Source organism: Rhinoderma darwinii, chromosome 1, assembly GCF_050947455.1.
Source record: "Rhinoderma darwinii isolate aRhiDar2 chromosome 1, aRhiDar2.hap1, whole genome shotgun sequence".
NCBI lineage: Eukaryota > Metazoa > Chordata > Amphibia > Anura > Rhinodermatidae > Rhinoderma > Rhinoderma darwinii.
The window spans coordinates 61,513,948-61,527,019 of NC_134687.1; the positions used below are offsets into that span (position 1 = coordinate 61,513,948).

The 13,072-nt window shown below is 42.6% G+C and overlaps 1 protein-coding gene across 2 annotated transcripts in view; it reads left to right on the forward strand.

The window, feature by feature from the left end:
• The window catches only part of NWD2 (NACHT and WD repeat domain containing 2), a 253,510-nt gene that overhangs the window by 210,876 nt on the left and 29,562 nt on the right, over window positions 1-13,072 (forward strand). For both annotated transcript variants that reach the window (XM_075858996.1, XM_075859004.1), the window contains exon 4: window positions 1,631-1,834. In XM_075858996.1, the coding sequence (XP_075715111.1) occupies window positions 1,631-1,834 (204 nt within the window). The remainder of the gene's footprint in view (window positions 1-1,630; window positions 1,835-13,072) is intronic.

Genomic DNA, 13,072 nt, shown 5'->3' on the forward strand with positions numbered 1-13,072 from the left:
GCACCGCAGGAGCCCTTCAAACCTGACATGGTGCCTAAAATATTTTCTAATAAAAAGGAGGCCCAAAATCCACTAGGTGATCCTTTGCTTCTGAGGCCTGTGCTTCAGTCCATAAGCACACTAGGGCCACACGTGGGATATTTCCTAAAACTGCAGAACGTGGGCAACAAATATTGAGTTGCATTTCTCTGGTAAAACTTTCTGTGTTACAAAAAAAATGTATTCCAAATTTATTTCTGCAAAACAAAATGGAATTTGTAAATTTCACCTCTACTTTGCTTTAATTCCTGTGAAATGTCTAAAGGATTAAGAAACTTTCTAAATGCTGTTTTGAATACTTTGAGGGGTGAAGTTTTTAAAATGGGGTAACTTATTGGGGGTTTCTAATATATAAGGCCCCCAAAGCCACTTCACAACTGAACTGGCCCCTGTAAAAATAGCCTTTTGAGATTTTCTTGTAACCTACAAGAAAAATAAAAGGATGTTCAAAAACTATGCCAATCTAAAGTAGACATAAAGGGATGTTTATTAGCAACAATTTTGTGTGGCATTACTATCTGTCTTACAAGCAGATACATTTAAATTTAGAAAAATGCTAATTTTTGCAATTTTTCGCAAATTTTTGGTGTTTTTTTACAATTAAATTCTGAATGTATCGAGCAAATTTTGCCAGTAACATAAAGTCCAATGTGTCACGAGAAACAATCTCAGAATCGCTTGGATAGGTAAAAGCTTTCCGAAGTTATTACCACATAAACTGAAACATGTCAGATTTTAAAAATGAGGCTCTGTCAGGAAGGTCAAAAGTGGCCAAAACTGGAAGAGGTTAAGGTTTTAGGTTAGTCTTTAATAACATCAGATCTTTATGTTGACCATGCATACTGTATATGAAAATTGGCAGCCAAAATATGTTTAATTTAGAAAGTAACACATTGAACCCCCTTTTCCATGCACACATAATATGGAGATAGGAGGGGTGATCAGCTGCTAAACACTTCTGAAACACAGATTAAATCCAATCTGTCTAGTTTATTTTCCTCCAATAGGAATTAGATTGTCTTTGAATGGGCTGGAGGCATTTGTCCAGGTTGCCCATCCAGACTAGTATTTTAGTCTTAATTTAAAAGCAGAGAATCATCTATGAAACTACAACTCACACAAATTAAAAACCTTCATCTCAATTTCCCCCAGAAATAATCAATAAAAACATTGGCAGCTTGAAGCAGAAAATCCATGTCTTTTATTAACTGGAATATAGAAAAATCCTACAGAACTGAGAAGGTATTTTCTAAAGTGTAACTCTCATGGGCAATTCTGAGTTCTGTGACTCGCGAAAGTATTTGTACCTCATTGTATCAAGATGAGCTATCTCTGAAATACAAGTAACCTTCATCTCCGAGGGATTATAACCCCAGTGGCTGTATGTTTTTACGCCTCGCCTGACAACATTAAAACAAATGCGCAGGTTGTTCAGTTGATTTATCCTTTGTAAGCTCTATTCACACAGCTCCACATTTTATTCTATGGCACAGAGCTGTTTCATTTCCATTGCTGTTGCTAAGCCTAATTAAACTAATTCCATGGGGATCTCAACATGTCAGATGTAAACTGTGCTAATTCTATTGCACAGGGTCTGCTTGGAGAAAAATATGGAACCATCCGAATCCCTGGGGAAGTTGAGTCATCTGAGTTTGAAATGATCCTGGATGCTGCCATTGAGGCCAAGCTAGATACAAGGACTCTGGAAGAACAATATTGCAGAGATGAAAATGCTGTGCCTCCGGCATATTACCTCAAGCCAAAATCAGAACTGCTAAAGAATCATCATAATCCTGTGAGTACACATTGTGAACACAGGGTTGTTCACCTGTAAACATTTTCTCCATGATATGCTTCATGCACATGAATCAAAATAGTTTTGTCATGTAGAGTAAGATAATTTGTTTTTCCCGTTACGTGAGGATTATCCAGAGTTGTTGTCTCCGAGACAAAAAAATAGGTTTGAGTACGTGAACACCTGCTTTACAAGATCTTGTCTATTATTCCTTTATGAATAATGGTGTTTGTGAAAATGCATAATGCATTACTACCAAATTCATTGTTACTACTTGTTATCTGTCTTTTAACCATTTTAATCCAGTCTTCAAAGGTAGAGAAATTCTGATAGTCAAGCATTTGTGTAATCAAGAAACTAACATCTTTAGCCCTGCTTTGATATTAAAAGACAACTGTAAAAACAATGGTGTACAAAGAAGAAAAGGTGCCCCACAGGAAGATCAAAATGGGCACTCCAGTATGGTACCATGTTTTGCCACCCAGGACAGCAGAGCCTGGTGTTGTTTCTCAATCCACCCGCTCTCCATGACCATCGTGACAATTCCCTACCCCTTTGCTAGCTAACAATGCGGATTCTCTGGAGTTCTTGCCATCCTACAGTAAAGGGGATGGGACCAACCAGGGCTGGGCTCCCTGTTTCCTTTGGCCCCATGGCATGTGAAAGGTCTGCCTCTTTTGCAAGTCGCAAGCCACTTTCAAATGTAACAAAAGGTGTTAAACCACACTGAATAGTAAAAGTGATGTTTTCTATTACATATATGGCCTAGTGATATGGCTTTTACCTTAGTGTAACTGCCAGTGATATGGTTTTGACTCTCGTAAGTGATAGTAATACTCTGACATGGTGGGACTAGTACACAATAGTTGTTAAACTGCCAACAGCTGGAAAACCACGGGGCCCAAGAGCCACATGTGGCTTGCAAGCCACTCTTTTTGGGGAGCACTGGTCTATTGTATCTACATCCATGTAGAGAAAGATTGCCCCTTATAATATAGTATTTAAATAATAATGTGTAGAAAAAAAAATACATCACACTTACATTTAGATTGTTGGTAATAGGCATATATCACTCATCCAGGTGTACCGTGCCATTTTTTTGTCCTCCAATCCTTTCTGGATGACTCATGGTTCTCAGAGAAAAGTATCTTGGAGTGTAAAACAGTTGAATCGTCATAAAAATCTGCAGACCAAATTCAAAAAAACTCAGCATGAATGTAAAATAGAAAAACTGGGGGTTACATGGGAAGAAGGGACTCCATAGCAAAAATAAAATCCGATTTTGATGCTGATTCACATTTCATTTTTCATCAGTTTTAGGAGAGATGGTCTTATGACCCTCAAACAGGTTCCTCCCTACTTCTGCTTGGTAGATGATGCCTGTGAAGAGTGGGAGCTTTGCACATGTTCACAACTTCAGCTTGACCCCCTAACCACACATGTAGCATCTTCACACTTAAACATGAGTCCTTCAATGGCCACTAACTTTTCAAACAACTTATGGTAATCTAATAGTATACCTGATATAGATCAACTTTGCAATTTACTTATTGTTAAAATGTAGTTTATTTTATCCATGCAAATTCTGTGTGAAGTTACTGTCACTAGGTGTCTCTCTTCCTGTAATCTGCTGTCCACCCCTTGTTGTCAAGCAAAGTTTGTCCCTGGTTACAGGGCAGACTTGACGGACTGCAAAAGGTGGGGTTTTGTCTCTTCGCTGCCTACCAATAGTAGTCTATGGAGAGGGGAGGGGACAAGAGGAGGAAGCAGAGAGGGAAAGACACAGGCTGCTGCATACAAGTCTGTGGATAGGGAACGGAGGAGCAGTAGGAGGGGGCAGATAGAGAAAGAGACACAGACAATCTGCAGCTGCTGGTATGATTTCTATGTCAACCCAGTGCTGGATTCTCGGCTACACTGCTCATTACTGCTTTATAATGTCCTCCATATTGCTGCTGCTGCTGCTGCTGCTGCTGCTATATATGTGATAGATAGAGATAAGAGAGCAGGATTCTCCTCTTTCATGTGTGCAGTGTATAGAAGACATGATAACAGTTAGGGTTTGTTCACACGCAGTAGCAAAATACATCTGAAATTACAGAGCTGTTTTCGCCTGATAACAGCTCCTGATTTTCAGACGTTTTTTAAGAACTCACGTTTTTAGCGGCGTATTCTATGGACGTTATTGGAGTCAATGAAAAATGGCTACAAAAACATCCCAAGAAGTGACATGCACTACTTTGACGCGGGCATCTTTTTACGCGCCGTCTTTTGACAGTGACGCGTAAAATAACACCTCGTGGGAACAGAACAGATGGGCAGATGTTTGTAGGTCTAATGGAGCCGTTTTTTCAGGCAAAATTCGAGGCGTAAAACGCCCGAATTACATCTGAAAACGGTGCGTGTGAACATACCCTTAGACTCCGCCCAAAAGCTCAGAGAAACTGAGAATTAGAGAGAAAGAGCCAAAAGAGGGGAAAACTGCTAGAAAAATGCAGAATACAAGTCATGTAATGACCAAAAATAGTGTTACTCCTCATGTACACATATATGCAGCTTAGTCTGAAAAGTACCCTGAAAAGTTAGGTACGCTTTAAAGGTACCACCTCTGATTTATGTTGTGTAGTTACAAAAAATATCTCCTACAATGATTGCATCTCAGCCAAATAAAAAAATGGTTTAGGTTTTAATAGAAAATGCATAATAAAATAACCAAATGGTAGGTTTTTGTGCAATGTGCAAGTTTTATCATTTTGGGGAACCCAATACTTGTGGTCAAAACTAACATCATATCTCCCTCTTCGCTGTGAAGGGAAGCTTCCAAAAATTTGTCAGAAGAGATTCGGATAGACATGAGATGTCAGGAAAAGCATGAGAATCTATTGAAGGTGAGATTTGGTGACACTCTGAGCTCTCGTTCATACAAGGTGATAACTGCCCTGCTGTAGTATTTTCACATTAAGGACAGTAGGGGTAAAAAAAACTAAAAACGTAGAACAACCTGAGCTAAGCATGCTTGGGATTAAAAAACTTAACATAAGAATTGCATATTTAATGCAACATTGCACTAACCACTGCAGTGAAATACTGCAACTGAAAGACCTCCAATAAATCTCCCTGTGTGAACGTGGTCTATCAGAACTGACCAACAGGTAACAGGATGATAATCAGCATTACCTGGTAAAGTAACACTATTGTAACAATGCATTGTTTCATTGTTTGTACTTATTCCTCTTGTATTTACCATTTCTTTGAAACCACACGTTGTGAAATTCGGTGCAGAAAATCTGCATTAAAATCGCATGTAAACGCAGGTAAATCCGCAGGTAAAATCCGCCCTAAGGCTACATTGACATGAGCGTGGTTTTCACGCACCCATTGATAAGAAAACGCACCAATATTGGACATTCAGTGAGTTTCACGCAATGGACACTTGCTGCGTGGAAACTCCTGCATTTGTGAATAGCCCCATTGAAATTAATGCGGCCGTAAGCTGTGCGTTGTTTCAATGCACAGCACACGGACGAGAATCACGCTTGTGTGAATGAGCCCTTATAGTGCATTTTTTTAAGCGTTTTTAGGTGCGGTTTTTACATTTTGATGCGGAAATAGGTGCATTTTTATGTTTTCGATTTTGGTGCATTTTTTTTTACAACTAGTCACATACAATTCGCAAGTGGAAACGCAAGATAAATTGACATGCTGCAGATCTTAAAATACACACCGTAGGTCAGGTTATGTGCAGAAAAAAAATCTGTAACATGTAGATGAGATTTCTTGAAATCTCACTCACTTTGCTGGTACTGTATTACACTGCGGATTTGCCGCACGAAAATACGCGCAGCAAATCCGCACTTAAAACGGGTGCATAATCTCAAATAACCTTCCATTTCTCAAAAACATTCACCAAATTGAAGACGTCAGATGGTACTAAAAACCAAAAACACATCGACAGTACTCGCAGGGAGAACCGCTCATCTTATGTGCATGCTTTCTATGGTGCAGTCACACACGGCCCATTTTTTTGCAAAAATGTATTTTATTGAAAATCAGTTCCATTAATTTGCCGCATATGACGGCACCCTAAATAGCATGCACATAAGAGGAGTGGTTCTCCCTGCGAATACTGTCAATGTGTTTTAGTTTTTTAGAACCATCTGTCTCTTCGACTTGGTGAATGTTTTCATGCAATGAAGATTTTTTAAAATTACTTCAAGACCTTACACATTTCTTCTCATCTTGTCCCCAAATATTCAGTGCATTGAGGGTCATTCAATATTCAGTAAATTAGGGTTCATTCAATTATTATTATGATCATCATCTTCCTTATTTATTTCTATAAATCCAGCATCGACTATACAATTTCACAATGTTCGGGTCACATAAGGTTAATTACAACAAAAACATTACACAATATTACATGACATTAATGAGACAGTATGACATAGAAAAGGGAGCCCAGCCCACACTAGTTTACAATCCAGAAAATCAAAAGAGTAAAACAGGAGGACATTTTATGTGCTAATGCAGTAGGTGATAAAGAACAGGGACTACGTATGGGGTCTGATGACATGAGGAAGACAACTCTGAGAATAGAGCATGAAGCTTGTTGACAAAGTTCAGTTATGGGGCCATGTTTGCATATTTTATGGGCAAAACCAATAGTGCACCCTAAGGCTGGGTTCACACGACCATGTTACGTTCGTAATGTACGGAACGTATTTCGGCCAGAAGACCCGGACCGAACACAGTGCAGGGAGCCGGGCTCCTAGCATCATAGTGATGTACGACGCTAGGAGTCCCTGCCTCTGCGTGGAACTACTGTTCCGTACTGTAATCATGATTACAGTACGGGACAGTTGTCCTGCAGCGAGGCAGGGACTCCTAGCATCGTACATCACTATGATTCTAGGAGCCCGGCTCCCTGCACTGTGTTCGGTCCGGGTCTTCCGGCAGAAATACGTTCCGTACATTACGGACGTAACATGGTCGTGTGAACCCAGCCTAAAGAAGATAACGTAGAAAGAAAATATTTATACTTCTCCTTTATGGATCCAATTCCAAATTTGGATAAAAAGAAAAACTCATGCCAAAACCTTGCTGTATGAACATAGCGTTAAGGAAATCTTGAAGCCATGAGAGAGAGAGAAAGAAATAATTTGCAGAACATTAGTTTGATATTGGAGAGAATTTATACATCAGGGAGGTGATGTAGCAGATATGAAGCATTAGTAAGTGATTTGTATGTCAGAACAAGGAGTTTGCTCTTTATCTCTGTATCTTTCTTACAACAGGTAGCCACTGCTAGAACTAGTCAGAAAGGTATACATAAGAAGTAATGTCACTATTTATAAATTTTTAAGACATCTGCCTATACTGAAAGGTTGTCTCATCACAGATAACCCCTTTATTACGAGAGCCGCCTGGACGGCGATCAACTGATTGCTGTTGGTCCTGCTCCTCAGACCCCCAAAAAATAGATGATATGCCGGGGAAAGATTTAGTTGTCTATTTATTCCAGTAGTATTCAGATTTGAGGGGTTTTCTGGGAATTTATATTGATGTCCCATCCTTAGGAACAGCCATCAATATCAGATCAGTGGTAGTTCGAATTCTGGCACCACCACCAATTAGCTGAATGAAGGGGCTGGGGCACAGCCACTTCCAATTGTGGCTGTGGCCTCTTTAATGAGCTGATCTGTAGAGGGGCCGGGAGTCAGACCCCACCGACATTGATGGCCTTTCTTAAGGATAGGCCATCAATATTAAGTCCCCGAAAACCCCTTTAATGGCCGTCCATGTGCTACATGGACTGCACCTGGCAGCTAGAGCAGGAGCCACTGATTGATAGTGGCTCTTTTATTTGGCTCATTAAGGGTTGTCCTGAGCGTGGGACCCCTTTTATGATGTCCATATGCTCGGATGGGGCATATAGACAAGGGTTTTCCTCATGGAACAACCGCTTATATTCTTTTTTTTAGTCATCACAAATAAGAAAAAGACAAACAAACACTTTATGTAAAATAAACTGACATAAAAAGTATTTCTTAGGTTTTTTGGGTTTGTTTGTTTTTTTAAAACATAAAGCAAAAAAAGAAGATTAGAGAGAGAAAAAGAAAAAAAAGGAAGAGCATCAGGGGAGGTCAGATATTGTAACCACTACATAAAGTTTGTCCCACTAAGCAATTTATTGTGGATGTTACTCTTTCTATGGGACGCATTTCTTTCCAAACAGAATTCATAGCAATAATACAGTATCTGTTGACTTTATCCACAACCACATCTAGTTCCGAGGTTTTGTTTGTTTTCTGATTGACCGTTCTTGCTGATCTAGCAGCGGTAAAGACCTTAATAATGACGCACTTATGCCAGGAGATAATAGTTTCTAACAAGAAATTTAGCAGAGCCATTTTGGGTGGGAAAATTTAATTTTTCCCACATATCTAAAAATTAACCCAAACACATCTTGCCAGAATCTCACAAACTTAGGAGAATTCCACCACATATGGATAATTTGAAATTAACATCAGAGTGCTGAATAAAAGGGGTACGATTTGACTAGCCTTGCTGGACTTCAATACCATTTTAGACTAAGTTTTCTGGCTGCTTCCCAATGATTTGTACAGTGTGTATACTCACTTGGCCAGCTCATGGCTTGATTCCGATTCTCTAAAAATAAATTTTAGTTTAGATCTCCTTCCCAGCTGATCATATAACTCAGTTTCTTGCTATATTTAGCAAACAGATTTTCTCTGTAAATAATTTATATACCTTTCGAATCCAACACGTTCCAAAAAACAAGCCCTCATACGGCTATGTCAAGAGAAAAATAAAAAAGTTATGGCTCTTAGACGGCGGGATGGGAAAAAAAAATAATATTTCCTGATTCTTAATGGATTAATGCCATTCTTAGGCAGGGATAGAATGAATAAATAATAATTGTCATTTACTACCATTTAGTTTATAATAAGATACATATAGAAATATTCATCTATTATTCTTTTCAAGCTATGAAACAACACCAGTCAGTTCATTAAATAATAATGTCATCCACATAAAGTTCTATAAAAAAACATTAGACCTTACTCACACAACAGAGTTTCCCGGCTGTGTGATGGCCGTTCATAAAACGGCCGTCACACAGCCGCAGAAGGAACAATAGACCCCTAATGGGGCTATTCACACAACCGATTTTTTGACGGCCCGTGAAACCCGGCCGTCAAAAAATGGGACATGCCCTATTTTCGGCCGTTCTCCCGGCCGCCCAGCTCCCTCAGAAGTCTATGGGGCCAGGTAATACACGGCCGTCACTGGAATATGTCCCGAGTGGCAGCCGTGTCTTCCGTCGCTCGCTCTCTCTCCTTCTCCTCCTCACAATGCGAAGTGATGTGAGGAGAAGGGTATTTGTTCGCTCCCTGTAGGAGCGGAATCCCCAATCCCCGGCCACAGCTTTGGCAATGCTCTTTTGACACCGTGAAGTCAAGGACTTCTCCTAGAGCGGGAAACACCGGCCAAAGGGTCGAGGATTCCGCTTCAGAAGTGACTGATGTCACTGGACACAGTGACGTCAGGCACTTCTGAAGCGGAATCCCCGACACTGTGGCCGGTGTTTCCGCTCCAGGAGAAGTCCCTGACACAGTGACATCAGGCACTTCTGAAGCGGAATCCCAGGCCCTGTGGCCGGTGTTTCCGCTCCAGGAGAAGTCCCTGACTTCACTGTGTCCATATATGACACGGTGATGTCAGGCACTTCTGAAGCGGATCCCCCGACCCTGTGGCCGATGTCTCCACTCCAGGAGAAGTCCCTGACTTCACTGTCTATATATGGACATTGAAGTCAGGGACTTCTCCTGGAACGGTGGCGATATCTACAGACAGGTAGGGGGGTGCCATCTATGGGGGGTGCTGTGTAGAGCTACCTACAGGGGGCTGTGTGGCATTACCTAAGGGGGGCTGTGTGGCATTACCTACAGGGTCTGTGTGGCACTACCTACAGGGGGCTGTGGCAGTATCTACAGAGGGCAGTGTGTGGCATTATCTACAGAGGGAAGTGTGTGGCAAGAATGTACAAACTGAAATTCATCCGATTTAAAAAAAAACTGATGCAAAACGGGTCAAAATCGGCCGTTAAAAACAGCAACATGGCCCGGAACGGAATCGGAACGGATGCAAAACGGCCGGGAAAAACGGTCCAAAACGGCCATTTTTATCGGCCGACACTCGGACCCTGTCGTGTGAATAAGGCCTTATCACACGACAAGATCCGAGTGTCGGCCGATAAAAACGGCTGTTTTGGGCAGTTTTTCCCGGCCGTTTTGCATCCGTTTTGCATCCGTTCCGATTCCGTTCCGAGCCGTGTTGCCGTTTTTAACGGCCGATTTTGACCCATTTTGCATCCGTTTTTTTCCATGTCCGTTTTAAAATCGGATGAATTTCATTTACATTTATTGCCACACATAGCCCTCTGTAGATAATGCCACAGCCCGCCTGGTAGGTAATGCCACACAGCCCCCTGCAGGTAATGCCACCCAGCCCTCTGTATGTAATGCCACCCAGCCCCCTGCAGGTAATGCCACCCAGCCCCTTGCAGGTAATGCCACCCAGCCCCCTGTATGTAATGCCACCCAGCCCCCTGCAGGTAATGCCACCCAGCCCCCTGCAGGTAATGCCACCCAGCCCCCTGCAGGTAATGCCACCAAGCCCCCTGTATGTAATGCCACCCAGCCCCCTGCAGGTAATGCCACCCAGCCCCCTGCATATAATGCCACCCAGCTCCCTGTATGTAATGCCACCAAGTCCCCTGTAGGTAATGTCACACAGCCCCCTGTAGGTTGCACCCATCCAGCCCCCCCCCCCCCCCCAGGAGAAGTCACTGACTTCAATGTCCATATATGGACAGTTTAGTCACTGACTTCTCCTGGAGAGGAATCTCCAGCCACAGGGTCGAGGATTCTGCTTCAGAAGTGAGTGACGTCACTGTGTCCATATATGGACAGTGTAGTCTCTCACTTCTCCTGTAGCGGAATCCCCGGCCACAGGGTCGGGGATTCCGCTTCAGAAGTGAGTGACGTCGCTGTGTCCATATATGGACAGTGTAGTCACTCACTTCTCCTGTAGCGGAATCCCTGGCCACAGGGTCGGGGATTCCGCTTCAGAAGTGAGTGACGTCGCTGTGTCCATATATAGACAGTGTAGTCACTCACTTCTCCTGTAGCAGAATCCCCAATCCCCGGACGGGGATTGGGGATTCCGACTCCTGCAGGGAGCAAAAAAAGACCCTCCTCCTCACATGCACTCTGCACTGTGAGGAGGAGGAGCAGAGAGAGCGTGAGCGGCGGTAGACACGGCCGTAACTCGGGACAAATTCCGGTGATGGCCGTGTATTACCTGGCCCCGTAGACTTCTATGGGAGCCGGGCGACCGGGTAAACGGCCGAAAATAGGGCATGTCTCATTTTTTGACGGCCGGGTTTCCGGGCCATCAAAAAAATCGGTCGTGTGAATAGCCCCATTAGGGGTCTATTGTTCCTACTGCAGCCATGTGACGGCCGTTTTATGAATGACCGTCACCCGGCCGGGAAACCCTGTCGTGTGAATAAGGGCTAAGGCCTCTAGTCCACATCTAATACCTTTGGATTTCCACTTTTGATCTTATTGCTTATGCCAGCGGTTCTATAGTGAAATTGAAAATCAGATGGGAAAGTTGGCACCCCCTGCTTGTGCTGTTAGAAATAGAGAGTACTTTAGCGCTAAATCGCATATTGCAGTACTTAGCCATAGGGACAGATTACAGAGAAAGAATAGCCTGGAGGAAGACGCTTGTAAAGTCATATTTACCCAGGACAGCTTTAAGGAAGATGGGACTATAGCTCTTGACTAACATGGGATTTACTTACCGGATTTATGAATAGTACTGTGTCAGTACTGCTGTCAATAGAGTAAGAGTCTGATCCATAAAAATGTTTAGTGTGTAAAATGTTTAACACTCAAAAGGGGTTCTCAGGGACTTAAACATTGATGGACTATCCTCACGATAAGCCATCAATGTTTTATTAGTGGGGGCCCGACCTCCTGGACCCCGCCTATCAGCACAATGAAGGTGTCGTGGCACTCCTGTAAGTGTTATGCCCCTCAATTGCTTACAGAGGGACGGCGGAATGGGACTGCGCTACAGTACTAAGCACAGCTGTCTATATGCATAAGCCACTGTGCCTGTGTAATTAGTGAAGGAGACAAGGTCTTCACATGACCACGGATGCCTTCAATAGTACCCTAAAAACAGAACAATTATCAGTCCAAATATTGCATCTGCCCAAAACATTGCACTGTGTAAGGCCAGCATTAGACGTAACGGGGTTTCCGTTCTTTAAAAATTGTGTTGGTACAACTATAGTAAGATTAGTCACTTACTAATATGCTGTCTATAGCTGAAATGCCTCTGTAAGCCAGTCTCAATGCAGTCACATGACCATGCTCCTGGTGTATATCTCCTGCTTGTGTGATGTTCTGTACAATGAACATGTGGTTGTCCCACCTCTACCCACTCCCTGTAATGTACGGAACATCACATATCACATGCCTCATATCTCCACTACTTCCAGACACTGGAAAGATCGTGTTTCACATGCTGGGCACTGCAGAGTACAGCAGCAGAGCTGTGCCTCAGTAGCAGACAATGTGTAATTACAGCACTACATTACATCTTGTAATAGGGGGCATGCAGGCAGCAGTAAATATAGACAAAGTCTGTGAATCATGGGAACTGTGGTCCTTTACGTGGTAATCCCGCCCTCCTAAAGTCCAGGCAAAATGCAAACAACGGTGCTGCACAGAGCTGGGCAACATAATGAAAATGCAAAATAATTACTTCTGCGCTATGGTGGCTTCATCTGATGAACATTCAGATACATATAGGTACTTTTCTGGGTTTTTATAAGCTCTTTAAGGCCCTGTTAACACTGAGTTTTTTGACACGCTTTTTATGTGGAAACCACGTCGGAAAACGCACCAAAAACGGACAAAAATGCCTCCCCTTGATTTCAATGTGAGGCGGAGGAGTTTTTTTCCTCCGAGCGGAAAAACCGTCTCGCAGGAAAAAGAAGCGACATGCCCTATGTTCGGGCATTTACGTCTCTGACCTCCCATTGACAATGGGAGTCAGAGAAAGCGTTTTTCGCTGCGTTTTTGCCTGCAGTGCTCAATGGCCCGGGCCAAAAACACAGTGAAGAACGCAGTGAAA